Source organism: Oryza sativa, chromosome 1 (genome assembly GCF_034140825.1).
Source record: "Oryza sativa Japonica Group chromosome 1, ASM3414082v1".
NCBI lineage: Eukaryota > Viridiplantae > Streptophyta > Magnoliopsida > Poales > Poaceae > Oryza > Oryza sativa.
The window spans coordinates 3,982,794-3,994,877 of NC_089035.1; the positions used below are offsets into that span (position 1 = coordinate 3,982,794).

The window sequence follows — 12,084 nt, forward strand, 5'->3', positions numbered from 1 at the left end:
AGGCGAGGGAAGGAGACACAGGTGGCACCCCTGGTGGCCGCGGAATGACGGTTGTGCCCCTGGTGGCGAGGGGTGGCGTGGGGGGCAGGACGGTAAATCTGCAGTGGAGGGGGAGGCGACTGGGCGGTGAGCTGATGAGGGAGGGGGGCAGACTGGTCGCTGACACGTCGTCGGCGAGCGCATTGACCGTTCCTCCCCTGCCACCCGCCACGTGGCCCGTCGCCTGTCACGATGTCACATGCCCCGCCCTACTGTCCTCTCCTGCCCTGCCCTACCGGTACGTGCTCCGTCTGTCCCTTAAAAAAATTCCATGATATTTTGAGACAAATGAATACTCCCTCCGTATCAAATGTTTGACATTGTTGACTTTTTAGCACATGTTTAACCGTTCATCTTATTCAAAAGAATCTGTGAAATATGTAAAACTATGTGTGTACATGAAAATATATTTAATAATGAATCAAACGATGTGAAAAGAATAAATAATTACTTAAATTTTTTAAATAAGACGAATGGTCAAACACGTACTAAAAAGTCAACGGTGTCAAACATTATGAAATGGATGGAGTAGTATTTACGCTTTTAATCTTAAAATAAACCAAGTCTTGTATATGAAAATAATACTGATAGATATTATCTTCGTTCCAAATAGGTACTCCCTCCGTACTCATCAAGATAGTAACACAGTCTCCAAAACACAACTTTGACTTATTGTTTCTATAAAAATATTTATTGAAAAATGATATATGTATACTTTTATGAAAGTATTTTTCAAGACAAATCTATTCATATATTTTTTACATTTTTAAACTCAACAACTTAAGAGTTATTCATGATTTATATTTCTAAGGTTTGACTTAAACATTGTCCTAAACGACTTCCTTTGCGAGTACGGAGGGAATATCCTTTTAGGATTCAATTTTTTTCCAAAATATTTGTACTCTAAAATATTACCTCTGTTTCAGGTTATAAGAACGGAGGAACTATTTATCCTATCCATCTTCTTATATTAAATTTCTCCTTGTTATACCCTCCAATTGCCACTCCGATTCTAACCATATCATTTACAGAAAAGAGAATATTGAGAAGATACGCAAAACGATGTGAGCCATTAGTGCATGATTAGTTGAGTATTAACTATTTTAAACTTCAAAAATGGATAAATATGACTTTTTAAAACAACTTTCTTATATAAATTTTTTTATAAAAATACACGTCGTTTAATAGTTTGGGTAGCGTGCGCGCGAAAAACAAGTTGTTTTCTCTCTCGATCTCCCAGCAAGGAACGCAACCTTAGTGAAGAGTAGTATAGTATTTTAACTTAAACCTTAATTTATGCTAAACTAACAAAAAAAAACAATTATTTTGGGATGAAGGGAGTATAACCTAACGGAGATCCTCTGCAGGGTAGTGCTACTCACTGGGCACAAGGGTTTATGCCTTATAGATCCACGTGTCAGTGAACAGTACTGCAGAGAATCCTCTTTCAATATAACCTTATTCTACTAAGATAAGCATATTATACTGCTGATGTTGGTCATCGGAGATGATCAGCAAACATTTACTAAAGTTTCAAAGAAGGAAAAGAATAATAAAGCTTTAATACTACTACTACACATTTGGTCCTGGATGAATGGGGAAATTAGGGCTTATTTGAATTAAAGGATTTTTATGATGAGGAAAAAAATGGAGGAATCCAATTCAAAAGAAATTCTCCTACTATATGAGCAGTTTAGTTTGGATCATACGATTGTTTCAAAGGGATTTCAAGGGATAGGAAAAGTCTCTCCACATCTTCGAGGAATTCTAGCATGGGGTCTAACCTCGTTGTTTCGAATTCTTTTGTGATTTTTAAGGCATGTTCTCTCCTCCTCTCTCTAGCAAATTAAACATGTAATCTCAATTTTCTCTCACCCGTTCGATATATCCAAACACTTGTGTTTGAATGATTCCTGTAGTTTGATTGCTTGGAGGATTTTTCATGTCGTGACATTTCAATCCTAAGTTTTCCTCTTCCTGTATTTTGAGTCATGTTCCAAAGGAACCCTTAAAGTGGACTTATAACTTTCATCAATACATATTTGGTAACTCATGGTAAGGAGATTGGAAATTTAGAGTAATAAGCTAATGAAGGGATTGATCCTGTAAGTTTCATTTTTAATCTCTGTCGTTTGATAGGAGATATGAGAATTATGATGAATTTGAGTGAGAAATGAATTTTAAGTGATGATATACTAACTTATTTTTTTCTCTCAGTTACCTGCCTCTACCCAAATATTGAAAAGACGAGAGTTCGCTCTTAAAACTCCTCACCCCTCAAACTTCCATCATCTTCAAACATTCCCCCTCCCTCCTAACCAAACACTCCCTCAGCGTTCTGAATGCAACGTGCTATTCAATTAATCACAGAATATAACTTTGACTGACTTACAAACTTAGTACCAGAAGGGGATAAGAAGTGAAATCCGAGTAGAAATAGGGAGATTCAAAATCACATATAGGAAAGTAAGAATAACCAACACCTTCACTCTTGGATAAACGTTGTCACAAAATACGTACCGTCAAATTTTAAAACCTTAAATGGCCAATTAATAAAAACATCAAAGTTTTACACAATGATGAAATATGTCTGTTATACCTATTGATAGTGAGACATCTACATGATTTTCTTTATTAAAGATATGTTGGTGCAATCTCTGAAGGTGCTCTATGCACAAGTGTACATATAAGTGCATGCATCTGTCATGTGTTAAAAAAAAGCTCAGAGATGATGAGATATGTTCATTACATTACCAAAACAAAGCATAACAATGAATTAAGTACCAGATAAATCTTGGCAATTGGGCTCTTGAAAACCTGGTGCACAGTCTCATCATCTCTACTGTTCTACAGAATCACCTCCCTTATCTTACCTGCATGACAAATGCCTCGAGAAAAAAAATATAGCCACGATGGCAGTAGCGAAATATCGTGCAAAAGGAGGGGCAGTTTCGACCGAGGAGCTACAGTGAGCCGCAAGTACGCTTTTTTCTGCAGGCTCATCAATCCATGCACACTCATTATTAGCCCTAGAACTGTAGCATCATTTCACATTTATTTTCTTTCTCTCTCTCTCGGCCTTAATCGCATATAACGATAATTGATATGGATAATTGGATTGGATTATATGCAGCTGTATCACAAATTCACAATCCCACAATCTCATTTTCTTTTTTACTCGGTGAACCACTAAAACAGTGTGAAATGGGCAGCTGTTTGGCGTTTTCAAGAAAGAAAATATTGTTAAACTGACCTTTTTTGACAGTCATCTTCAGTTTTTTTTTTTTGTTTAAGCCCTTCCTCTCCTCACTCACACTGCCCTGTTCATCTCTTTCTTTTTTATTCGATTCCTCTATTCCATTCCACACGCATTGCCGCTGGTAGTAGAAGTATAGTATCTCTCCGCGACCGAAGATTTTAAAAAGGAAGCAATTTGCCTCTTTTTTTTTTTTGGCGCACCTCGATTAGTAGTAGATTTTAGAGGCGAATGTGAGCGGTCAAATCCTTCTTTTTTAGCTTGTGCGCGTTGTGTTTTGTGCTCTCCTTTTGTCAGTTCCTGAGGCGCTCTCTCCTGTGCCTTTGTGTTTAGCGTGCGTGACCGCGAGCGAGGTCGAGGAGTGAGAGGGAGTGAGGCGGCGGCGGCGGCGGCCATGGCGCAGCAGCAGCAGCAGCAGAGTGCGTGGGAAGCGGAGAAGATGTGAGCTTTCTCCTATCTCTCTTCTGTTCTTCGTTGCTTCATCATTCCTTAGTTTGTTATTGCGATCAGATTGGTTTGATGTTCTTCGCACATTCTTTTTTCCCTTTTTTTTATGTTGGTGAAATGTTCTCCGTTTTGTCTTGAGATTTTTTTGTCATTCCATTTGGTTCTCTTGGTGTCCGCATGGTTATCTTTCCCCAAGATTAGTTTCTTGTTTTCCTCTGGGAGGGGTTTCGGATTCGTTTCTTGGCGGTTTAGATCGTCTTTTTTTCTGGTGATTTTTGCAAGAATCTTGTCCTTCATCTTCCCTTGTTGTTGTATTTCAGAGGGCTGCAGACGCTTGAGATTCTGTTTGAGTTCCCTGAAATTTCTGCATTTTCCGTTCTGCATTTTGGTTTCTCCTTTTGCAAAAGCCATGCCTCTTTTTTTTTTCTTGTTCCTCTTGTTCCTTTTATTTTTCTCGGATACAGTACTAGTTTGGTTTATTGCTTGCTAGCTTTTCAACTGCCTTTTCCTTTTACCTTGCATTGCAACTGCCTTTTCATTTCTCGAAATTTATTTGCTCTTTCACACTTTAATCTGCATTTTACCTTTTTATTTTCTCATGAAAACTTTCGATCCCCTCCTTCCTGTTGCTGCTGTGCTTGCATGCAAACCCCCATGTTTCCTTTTTTACTTATTATATATCCCCGCACTGAACTTATCCATGTCTGTTCTTGGAAGCAGGTTGGACGTGTACATCCATGATTATCTTTTGAAGAGGAACCTGCAGAGCACTGCCAAGGCATTCCAAGCAGAAGGCAGCGTGTCTTCCGATCCTGTTGGTCAGTGCATCAATTTCTGAATTTTGTCATACTACTGTAGTTTGCAATCTTTGCTCTTTCTGCATTAGGACCAGATAGTTTGTTCCTCAGACTGCCATTGTTCTTGGGCCAATAGGATGGTTACAAATTGATCATTTGATTAGCTTGATTAGTACTACACTTACATTTGTGCATGTGCGAGACACGAGTATTATTAGCTACTCGTACCGGGCAGATACAAAGGAACAATACTACAGCCACATTGTTTTGTCTGATTTATGCATGCCAGTCTCTGATGTTTCTGCATTGTAATGAATGCGATTTTAATCTTCTTGTACTGAAAGATGTCAGCTTTTGTTTTGCAAAAAAAGCAATTGATGCCCCAGGGGGTTTCCTCTTGGAGTGGTGGTCTGTCTTCTGGGACATCTTCATTGCAAGGACGAACGAGAAGCACTCTGATGTTGCTGCTTCGTACATTGAGGTTCTTGTAGCACATGCATCTTGGTTATTACTTGTCCTTGTTGTTTGCTTGCACTCACTTGGTACAGTGGTTTACTGCTTATCTTACAATAAACATGTGTAAATGCTTGAATTGTGTCAGTCATAGAGATCATGTTCACTGTAAAAGGATTTAGTTTTTTGCCTAAAGCAAATGGATTTAAATTCCACACAAACATTGAAAACCAAATTCAAGAACTTTCCATGTCACTCTTGAAAAAAAAGAAGAAAATGCCTAATTCATCTATGTAGGAAAAACTTGTTATGGTGGATATTTTTTTTTAAAAAAAAAATCAAATGTTTCCCCATATTTCCAAACAAAACATGCTGCATCATATCACACAATTATAGAAGAACATGTGTCTTAATCATTTTAGAAGGTACAGAATGCAAAACACTTTCTCGTAGAATACATACTATGTTGTCTCCAGCTATTATCATCTTTAAAATTCAAGTAAAATTTCAAAGTCAACATTTTATTATCAATATGATTAATTACTTTGAAGGCAATGGTCCCTTCCCTTTGTAGTAGGCCGTAGCTAATACCTGTTCATTTTCTGGTGATTACTCATTTGAAACTAGCCATTTCTTGGTATATGATGCGTCAATCTTATTGCAAAATGCTATTTTCATGTTCCTGATGTTGTTACACATAAATTTTGTAACCCAGACACAGTCAATTAAAGCTCGAGAGCAGCAGCCATCACAGCTGCAGCAGCAAGAGGCTCATTCCCAGCAGTCATCACAGCAGATCCAAATGCAACAACTCCTACTACAGAGGCATGCACAGCAGCAGCAGCAGCAGCAGAGTCAGCAACAACCACAGCAACAACGCCGCCAGCAGAAGCAACAACAGCGTAGTGAAAGCAGTCATTTGCCGACAAGTGCACATAATGGTTTGGTTTCTGCTGATCCTCCAACACGACAAAGCACTTCAGCTGCAAGTTCTTTGTCTGCAAAGATGTACGAGGAGAGGGTGAAGAATTCTGTTCAAAGGGACACCTTAGATGAAGCACCTGCAAAGGTAGTTTCTTCATGGCAATGTGTATTGTTGCTTTCATGATCTAAACTCTCATAATATGAAATGCATATCTTTATACTGCAGCAAAGGTTTACAGAAAATATTGGACAACTGCTGGAATCAAACTCATCATCTATGCTGAAGTCCGTTGCAATAACAGCTCAGGCTTCAGGGTACCAACTGCTCAATAATGCTTGCTAATCATTTACTTCTCTTTTTTTTTTTTTTGGGGGGGGGGGGGAGTGTGGGGTGGGGATGGGAGGTTTGGAGCGCAAAATAAATACCATATCAGTCTTAAATACAGCCTATAATGTGTGATCTAATAGGATTTCCTACCATGCTTGAATTGTGTTTACCGCCTTTGTTTTTACCTAACTATTTTGCGGTCTTCAAATTGCAACTTTGACCATTAATTCTTATTGTACACTAAAATGTGCTAATAAAAACTATTATATTACTTTCATATTATTCACAATAAATCTATCCAGCATGTAGTAGCTGTTTGACTAAATTTCCGTAATCAATGCTATCTTGATGGTTCATACTGTAATGGCTGTTTAACGGCAATTATCTCTAGCTTCTGTTTTCCTGTTAGCGTGTGTGTATTGATTTGCTTTGATCAATTGTTTTTAGGCAAATTTTCCATGGATCAACTGGTGGCGTGTCAGGTACTTTGCAACAGGTTCAGGCCCGGAACCAACAACTCCAGGCATCAACACAGGTAGTCTTATTTCAGATGTATAATCTCATGCATTATTGTCTATAACTAGACGAGTCAAATTTGTTTCAGGAAATAAAGGTAGACACAAATGCTGCTGTACACATGAGAGCTGCAGGGGCAGATGGATCATTAATTGGAGTACCAGGTTTTTTTGCTTTGAACTCTACTAATTTTTGTTGTTTCTGGCTGCTAACTGGAAATTCTTAGACCTGCTGTACTGTTTATTCATGTACTTAGTGCCATTGTTTGATACCCTGTTGTCTGGCAGGCGCTAACCCAGCAGGGAACAATTTGACGTTGAAAGGGTGGCCTCTTACTGTGAGTTCTTCACATCATTCCTTAACTGGCATTCTAAGCTATAAATTAGGAGCAAGTTTGAATACAGCACCTTCTTTTTTTTTTTGTTTTTATGATGTTTTACCATTTGATTATAACTTTTCAGGGCTTAGACCAGCTTAGATCTGGGTTTCTCCAACAGAAATCTTTTATGCAGTCTCCCCAACCATTGCACCATCTACAATTTCTCACTCCACAACAACAGCAGCTTCTGCTTCAAGCACAACAAAATATGACATCTTCACCTGGAGAGATGGACAGCAGAAGGCTTCGGATGCTTTTGAGTAGCCGAAACATTGTTCCTGGGAGGGATGGTCAATCAAATGCCTACACGGAAGTTATTCCTAGTGTTGGCCCTTCATTGCAAAATATGTGCTCACCTGTGCAGCGCATGGAGACAGATATGCTGATGAAGGTAAGTTTCACTTGTATGTTTTACTATATTCATGCATTTATTTATTTGCGAGGATACATTGGATGTAAGTAATAGTACCTTGTAAACCACCGGGTTATGCATAATTTTGTTCTCAATTGATATCTTATATGTACATAGATTATATTGTTTAATTCTTGTCAGTGATCAGTAATAGAATTTCATTTAAATTTATCATGCTTGTTCTTGTTATGTTATGTTGCCAAGTTTGCATAACACAGTACCATTTACTTTCTACTATAGCATAGTGATTAAATCATGAAAATATCGGTCTTGGTCCTTGTGTAATATAATCTTTTGAACAGAGGAACTCATACTATTTGGATTTCATAATGATCTAGCTGCTATTAATACATGCTCACATGTTTTCTGAAGCTACCTTTTTCAAGATAACTTCTACATCTTTGGTTTTCGACCTTAACACCTCGTCATTATATGTAGTAGAAGATAGCAGCTATACAGCAGCACCAGCAAAGCAGCAATCAGCAACAGCTCCTTCAGCATTCTTTACTTAGCCAGCAACCACCAATCTCTAATCACCTTCCAGGCCAGCAGGAAAAAATGGGAGCTGGAAGTGTTACTATTGATGGAAGCCTGTCTAATTCATTCCGTGGAAGTGAACAGGTTTCACTTCCTTCTACATATATTCAACATTACCACCTTGATTTGTTACTGTGCCTATCCTTTTGTTAAGACTTGTATCCATCATAAATATATTGTTTTGCAGGTTTCCAAGAATCAAAATGGGCGAAAACGCAAACAGCCAATCTCATCGTCTGGTCCAGCCAATAGTTCTGGCACTGGAAACACCGCGGTCCCCTCCTCAGAACCCTCAACTCCTTCATCGCAAAGCCCAGGAGACACAATTTCAATGCCCTCGCTGCACCACAATGCTAGCTTATCAAAGGCTTTAGTTGTTTACGGTACCAGTACAGCAGGGACAATGGGATCACCATCAAATCAACTTGTAAGTTACAACTGGTTCTAAATCCAAACAGCTATGGCCCTATTACGTGGATATATTATGCATGCAACATAGTTTGGAAATGTTTCATTGCACTGATGGTCTGTTTGATGCCTGACTTCTGAACATCTGATAACTCACACTGCAGGCTGACATGGATCGTTTTGTGGAGGATGGCTGCTTGGAAGATCATGTGGATTCGTTCCTGTCGCATGATGATGCAGATCGAAGAGATGGCAGTCGTATGGAATCTACTAAAGGTGTGATAAGGCTAACTGTTTTGTAACTTATGGCTAGTTGAAGTTGAATGGTTGGCTTTGACATATTAACATCATTGGCAGTGGTTACCCTGGCCAGTTTAGTCTTGAATGTAATTATGGCTGGTGTAAATAGTACCAACAAGCTGAACTCACTTAGGTGAATTTAGCTTGGAAATTGAGCAGTTGGTGCGGTTCAGGCTATGGTCCTGTGAGAGGGGAAATTATCTAATATGTCATGTGGTAACATATATTGGTTCAGTGGGTTAGATTTATGATGTATTTTGTAGGGAAGTCTAACATGAATTTGTGTTCTGTAGAGCTTTGATTCTGTTTATATGTCTTAAGCAGGATTCATCTTCCGAGAGGTCTCTTCTGTACAAGCAAGCACGAACAAGGTTGTATGCTGCCACTTCTCATCAGATGGAAAGCTACTTGCTACTGGGGGTCATGATAAGAAGGTAAGTGCACATGCCTGGGCTTGTTAAGATGCTCAGCCTAGTTGATACTCTTGGAAGTGGGCAGGCATATCTTTGACTTCATGGTGATATTGAAATAGATACTTGCAATGTTTCAATGCAGGTGGTATTGTGGCATGCTGAAACTTTAAAACAGAAGTCAGTATTGGAGGAACATTCTCTTTTGATAACTGATGTACGATTCAGTCCAAGCATTCCACGCCTTGCTACCTCCTCATTTGATAAAACTGTCAGGGTCTGGGATGCTGACAATGTAAGTACATAACTGTTTAGTTCTTTTTTCCTACCATCTATTTGCCTCGGTGATTGCCTCTGTGTTATGTTGCAAAAACCTGCCAACTAGCACTGAAACCATATCAAATTGCCATTTGTATATTTAGCCAGATTTTTTTACCTTTTGAACTGCCCTTTATGTAGAAACAACATCATAAAGTTAAGTAGGCTATAAATTCTCAAAGAATACAGTAAGCAATGTCCATCTCAAGGTCATATGTCGTGAATGATCTACAACATCAATTTTGAGATTCATAGGCATGGCATGGATTCATTTTGTAGAAGTGGAACTTGTTTGTTCTCTAGGGGATATAAGCATGATACTTCTGAACTTTCAGATTCCTGGGTAATGTCAGTACTTGTAATGTTAAAGCTGCAAGGGCAGCAAAGTACTGTTGTGTTTTACTGCTCATCATATTCTAATGCTGTCATTGTACTTTTGCAGCAAGGCTATTCAATTCGAACGTTCACTGGGCACTCAGCATCTGTTATGTCACTGGATTTCCACCCAAACAAGGATGACCTCATTTGTTCTTGTGATGGGGATAATGAAATTCGATTCTGGAGTATCAACAATGGAAACATCGTCCGGATATTTAAGGTTACTCAGTTTTTCTTATTCAGCATTCTGTCAATCTGGAAGTGCTGCTTTATTGTGAACAATCCTAACATTTCCTTGACAAAGCACTCCAACGTATACTTGTAGACTTTTCTCTTTATAGAAAATGTGCATGATGAATGTCAATCTGTTGAAAACATCCTAAAATTACGTAAAAGAAAACATCCTAGATGTTTTCCATACCTACTTGTTAATTGGTTTCAATCACTGTCATAACCCCTTTGTAGTTAATGGGCTGTTATTAGGTGTCTCCATCCATAATCAACAACTGGTCTCAAAAGGAGATGCCTTGTAGGATACACTGTTTCTTGATTTATTTGTTTCCAATCCCTTTGTAGGGAGGATCAAGCCAGCTGAGATTTCAACCACGTCATGGGGGATATCTTGCAGTAGCTTCGGAGAATGCTGTCTCTATACTTGATGTGGAGACTCAAGCTTGCCTTAGGAGATTTGAGGTTTGTAGAGACTTTCTACCTTGCAGTTGGCACGTGCATTCTGATCTTCTAAATTCACTGAGGTTCCAGTAACATATATACCGACCAACAAATCTATGTGCAAGGATGTATTTACTTTTCAAATCTCGTTTTTAGAGTGAGTTTTGGATACTGCAAATCTATCTATTTATTTTGTAATTAGCTTTGTGGTGTTCATTTCCCTTGATGGTTAGTTGTCCTTGCTTGGTTGTTTACATATTTTCAAAGTCGCATCGTGCTAGCTGTAGCCAGTGTTCACTTCCATGTTAATCTTTAGAGTTTCCGAGTGATGGTAACCAATCACTTTAATCTGTCCTCTTTATTGGGAACTGCAGGGCCACACAAAGCATGTCGATTCAGTATGCTGGGATCCCAGTGGCGAATATGTTGTATCTGTCAGTGAAGACACGGTGAAGGTGTGGTCTGTGAATGCTGGGAGCGATGATCGCTGCGTGCAAGAGCTTAGCTGTACCGGGAGCAAGTTTCACTCGTGTGCTTTCCACCCTTCATATTCATCTATGCTTATCATTGGTTGTTACCAGGCAAGTACTTTATATTCGTGGATCTCTTTTATGCTCATGCGTCACGATTCATTCAAAACTAATCTGCACTGATCATCCTAATTCCTAAGTAGCTGGTTAAAAATGACTTTTTCTAGATCAACTCATGACTACTCACTCACACTGAGGATCATTCCACAACTTGAATTTCAGTACATCATTACACATATATCAAGTTCCTCAAATATTCCTTCATGATACACATGCAATTATTTTGAAGATTTACTGCAATGAAATACTTTTCCTATTTAAGAACAAGCATTCGGCCATAGAGACCACTTATGTTTTCACCGCGGTTCATGTTTACAATGCCTGTAGTACGCTTACCTCTGGTTTTGTGTTTGAATGCCGCAGTCTCTTGAGCTGTGGGACATGTCGGAGAACAGAACGATGACGCTCGCAGCTCATGACAGCCTCATCACAGCCCTGGCGTCGTCAAGCTCCGGTTTGGTCGCTTCCACGAGCCACGACAAGTTCGTCAAGCTGTGGAAATGATGTGCTTTCAAGCTAGCCGCGCCCTCTAACCCTCTTCTAAGGATGGGCCTTTTTCTTCCTCATTTTTTGGTCACACCATCAGCTCTGAAGAGCTATTGTGTGATGATGGTATAAACACTCTATATGGTATAATATCCCCCACAAAGTAGCTGGCTACTGAATGACTGATGAAAATATTGCTATCCTAGTATACCTTTTGCTGACCCTGGGAAAGTAGCATTTTGTACAGAACATGAACTATGCTTTAGTATTAATCATAGTCTATCTGAACTACTGAAGTGTTTATGGTCTGAATTCTAAGAAGTTATTCTGCTGCATCTCTGCTATGAATATGAAGAATGTGATGAATGTGGCATTCTCGTAGGAATTTCAAGGGACTTTTTTTGTAAGAAGTATGCTCAATTCCAGCAAGAAAT

The 12,084-nt window shown here is 39.0% G+C and overlaps 1 protein-coding gene across 1 annotated transcript; it reads left to right on the forward strand.

The window, feature by feature from the left end:
* Positions 1-3,587: 3,587 nt before the first annotated feature.
* On the forward strand, positions 3,588-12,035 carry LOC4326225 (transcriptional corepressor LEUNIG). Its single transcript, XM_015778799.3, has 18 exons — positions 3,588-3,736; positions 4,463-4,560; positions 4,911-5,020; positions 5,708-6,061; positions 6,143-6,231; positions 6,692-6,779; positions 6,849-6,924; positions 7,048-7,097; positions 7,222-7,530; positions 7,993-8,172; positions 8,276-8,515; positions 8,661-8,772; positions 9,121-9,230; positions 9,352-9,501; positions 9,967-10,122; positions 10,479-10,595; positions 10,949-11,155; positions 11,528-12,035. The coding sequence occupies exons 1-18, from the start codon at positions 3,690-3,692 to the stop codon at positions 11,666-11,668; spliced, it is 2,634 nt and encodes an 877-aa protein (XP_015634285.1). The 5' UTR covers positions 3,588-3,689; the 3' UTR covers positions 11,669-12,035.
* The last annotated feature ends 49 nt before the right edge of the window (positions 12,036-12,084 follow it).

Bases quoted from the DNA above. Each gene is read 5' to 3' on its own strand.
- LOC4326225 (XM_015778799.3), top strand. From the start codon at position 3,690: ATGGCGCAGCAGCAGCAGCAGCAGAGTGCGTGGGAAGCGGAGAAGAT. The intron at 4,561-4,910 runs GTCAGTGCATCA...TTGCAAAAAAAG, and splicing joins CGTGTCTTCCGATCCTGTTG to CAATTGATGCCCCAGGGGGT. The intron at 11,156-11,527 runs GCAAGTACTTTA...TGAATGCCGCAG, and splicing joins TTATCATTGGTTGTTACCAG to TCTCTTGAGCTGTGGGACAT.